This window comes from Arachis duranensis, chromosome 8 (genome assembly GCF_000817695.3).
Source record: "Arachis duranensis cultivar V14167 chromosome 8, aradu.V14167.gnm2.J7QH, whole genome shotgun sequence".
NCBI classification, from domain to species: Eukaryota; Viridiplantae; Streptophyta; class Magnoliopsida; order Fabales; family Fabaceae; genus Arachis; species Arachis duranensis.
This window is the reverse complement of record NC_029779.3, coordinates 32766265-32769703: the sequence shown is the minus strand read 5'-3', so window position 1 is coordinate 32769703 and position 3439 is coordinate 32766265. Positions and strand designations below refer to the sequence as shown.

Sequence of the window (3439 nt, the reverse complement as noted above, 5' to 3'; positions counted from 1 at the left end):
AAAAAAAAATTGAAAACGAAAAAATATCATTTTTAATTTTATACTTCTTTTTAAAATATTTTGACTGAAAATAATATTAAATTATTCAACCAGATATGTTTTTATATTTTATTTTCATTTTTATTAAAAATAAAAATAAAAATGGCCAAACCAATTTGCTTCTAGTATATTTACTTAACTAATTATTAGAACTTATAACTAATAATTAATAAATTATAGTAATTTTTAATTTGGATCAAAATTTTATATAAAAATAAAAAATAAAATAAAAATTCATATAGATTTAAGTTAATAATTTTGATATATTTAAATAGATTATTATCTAATAATGGTTAACTATACATCAAAGTTAGTCACAAAAAATTATGGGAGCCACTCAAATAAAGATGTCTAAAACGTCCTTTTTAAAGATATTTTTCAATAATTAAAATTTAACATATATAATCGATTAAATTATGTTATTTTTGTTAAAATTAGACTAGACAAATTTATTAAATTAAAAAAATAGTGAATCAAATCTTGAATTGATCTAAATTAATATTTTTTTATAAAAAATAACTACAATACTTTTATTATAGAGAATAATTAAAATACTCTTATTATTGTTAATAATCCAGGTTGAAATCCAAAGCATCAAATCACGCACTAATTTGCTGAGACATCTTGGCATGCCTAAGGCAGAATGCTTTTAACCTGTTAAGGCCTTCTTCAATTGCAGAACGCTCCAAACCGAAACTAACCCGAAGCCAGTTCTTCAGTCCAACAATAACACCTATAATTATTATTTTTCAACACACAGATTCTCAGAGATACTTCATTATTTTCTTCCTCTCGTGTTTTCTTTCTGGTCTAAACAATCACTTACCAGGAAGAATAAGTAGTGATTCCTCTTTGGCCAGCTTGACACAGAAGTCCACATCATCAGCAATGCCCTCAATTTGTGACAAGTTTATCTGCACCTGCTCCATATAGTAATCCCTTCTTCACGTTAAATTCTTATGAAAACGTTGTTTTAGTAACTCTTAACATATTTGGTAAGTAGTTGGTCGAATTAGTCCATAAAAAGACACTCATTTTTTAAATTGATCCTTTAAATATTTTTTAATCAAATTTATTTTTTAAATATTTTAAATTAGTCATATTTGTCCTTTTGTTATTTGTGTCCCCAATATTAAAATTTACTAATGTGATAAGTTAACTGATACCACAATATATGCATAATAATTTTAATTAAAGACTAATATGAAAAGTTTATAAAATTAGATCAAATCAATCCATTAATTCCAATACCTCAAAGTTCCTTTTAATTAGGTTTTAATTTGACCTAATATCATAAACCTATCATATTAACAGTCAATTAGAATTTTTAAATATTTATCGTCATATCAAATTTTGACTCCGTAAACAAAAAAATGACGAAAGAACCAAAGTAATTAAATTAAAATTGTTAAAAAACAAATTTAATTAAAAAAAATTTCGCAAACCAATTTAAAAATGAAGTAATCTTTCATGAACGAATCTGACCATTTACTCTATATTTTATTATGTACCATCACAGCCATGGCTCCATCGGGTTTATGAGGACATATCAAGGAAGGGATCTCCTTAAATCTTTCATAGAGTGCGTTTGCAGCCTCCCTCGTTATATCAAGATTTTTTGAATAAAATTCATCGTTTGTTCTCTCAAGTATTTCAGGAATTGCTGCCTGTGAGCATACATTACTAGTCATCACTTCTTTTGATATAAAAAAGACCGCTAAAGAAAAATAAATAAAATCTAGTTTCCATTTGTTACCTGCATGAAAGTTGGAGGGTCATTAGTAATCTCCATATAGCTCTCGATATTTGCCGCAATCTGATAAAAAGAAGAAAAAAAGTCATTTAATAGTAAATGCTATAATAATCCCAGATAAACGAGATTAAGAGTTTTTAGAGTGGCGATTACAAGAAGAAAGCGATAAAGATTAAGATGAAAAGAATAAAATGAATCTAACCCCCGTTTTTTGGAAAATTCCATGGGGATCACAAGTGGCTATCCAACCAAATCTCCAACCAGGAATAATCCATCTTTTAGATATAGAGCCTAGTGTAATCACGGGAACTATTGACGAAAATACTCCCATAGGCACAAATGGATTGCACCCAAAAGCTATGTGGGCATAAACTTCATCAGATATTACAAACATCCCCAGTTTCCTTGCAGTCTCTGCAACCTACAATAATCACATGTTGGTTCTATAACAAAGGCCATATATCTAGAAGCTAAATGAATAGTCCATATATCATATGTACCCTCTTTAAATGTTGGTAGGTGAAGACATTCCCACAAGGATTGCTAGGACTAATGAGAACCATGGCCATAGTTTTGTCATCTGCTAGAGCTTCAAGGGAATCAATGTCTACCTCCCAAGAACTGTTAGGCAAGAGATCAAAGTGGCGGACTTCAAGGCCGCACAAAGCAGCACGAGTTTCATATTGAGGATAGCCTGGTCTTGGAAGGATAATGTTAGCCCCTGGAGTTGCAAATACTGGTAAGATTATATCTATGGCTTGTGTGGCACCATCTGTAACATATATATCTTCTGCTGATAGCTTGTTTGGAAGATCTCTAGACAGATATTCTCCAATAGCCCTGTTTCCAAAGTTCCCATCTCGTACATCAGATTAGATTTAGACCACATATTATTCCATCTTATCTACACCAACTGCATGTGAGTTTCCTCTATCTAATACCAAATATGCAAATACCAAACATTAATGAGTTTCATACGAAGACAACTGCACCTGAATTTTTATCACTCTCAATTACAATTTAACATTATAATGATAGAGTCACGCACTAAAAGTTCACAAACCATCCAGTTCCTACAATTTTGGAACATGTGCATCATCTAGAAGGTGAGCATTATACACTTAATTAAACGAATCATCGTCATCATCATAATGTACAATTTTTTAAATAGTAGCAATTCACGTGAAGATATTTTCTTCGTATGAAAATGAAGATCAATAATAATAATTGCCACCAAGTCAACATGTGACAATTAATGATCAAGAAATTAGAAACCTTCTAGCTTGAGGTAGGCCAAAGGTGGGAGGGTAACAGTTGAAGTTGCCAGAGTGAACGGCGGTAGAGACAGCATGAGCAGCCACAGGATCTACACTAAACAAAGGGTTATCCGTAGGGTCAACACGACAAAGATGAACCACCTCTTTCTCCTTGCTGATGCTCTGCATGAGCACGTTGAACGCGCCACTCACTGAAACCGCCAAACTCTTCAGCCCTTGGTTCCCTTGGAACTTCCACTTCTCCATTACTCTGATAATATCTTACGTTATCCCTCTCATCAGCTTTTTCAGATACATACAGCCACTAGGGAGAGGTAATGTGCTACCTTGTGACTTGTGAGTGTCGCTACTCTCCTCCGAACACATGGTG

At 31.8% G+C, this 3439-nt stretch overlaps 1 protein-coding gene across 10 annotated transcripts in view; it reads right to left on the bottom strand.

Annotated features, from left to right (window-relative positions):
- Positions 1-603: 603 nt before the first annotated feature.
- The window catches only part of LOC107462233 (nicotianamine aminotransferase 1), a 10358-nt gene continuing 7522 nt past the window's right edge, over positions 604-3439 (bottom strand). For 2 of the 10 annotated variants that reach the window (XM_052253516.1, XM_052253525.1), the window contains exons 5-7: positions 1551-1706; positions 866-959; positions 604-772 (exon numbers count right to left, since the gene is read on the bottom strand). In XM_052253516.1, coding sequence (XP_052109476.1) covers positions 639-772; positions 866-959; positions 1551-1706 — 384 coding nt within the window. In that variant the 3' untranslated portion in view covers positions 604-638. Of the gene's footprint in view, positions 773-865; positions 960-1550; positions 1707-1795; positions 1856-1994; positions 2214-2292; positions 2633-3067; positions 3211-3439 lie in introns of all 10 variants that reach the window. The other 8 variants (XM_052253518.1, XM_052253526.1, XM_052253522.1 and 5 more) reach the window with 7 other exon arrangements.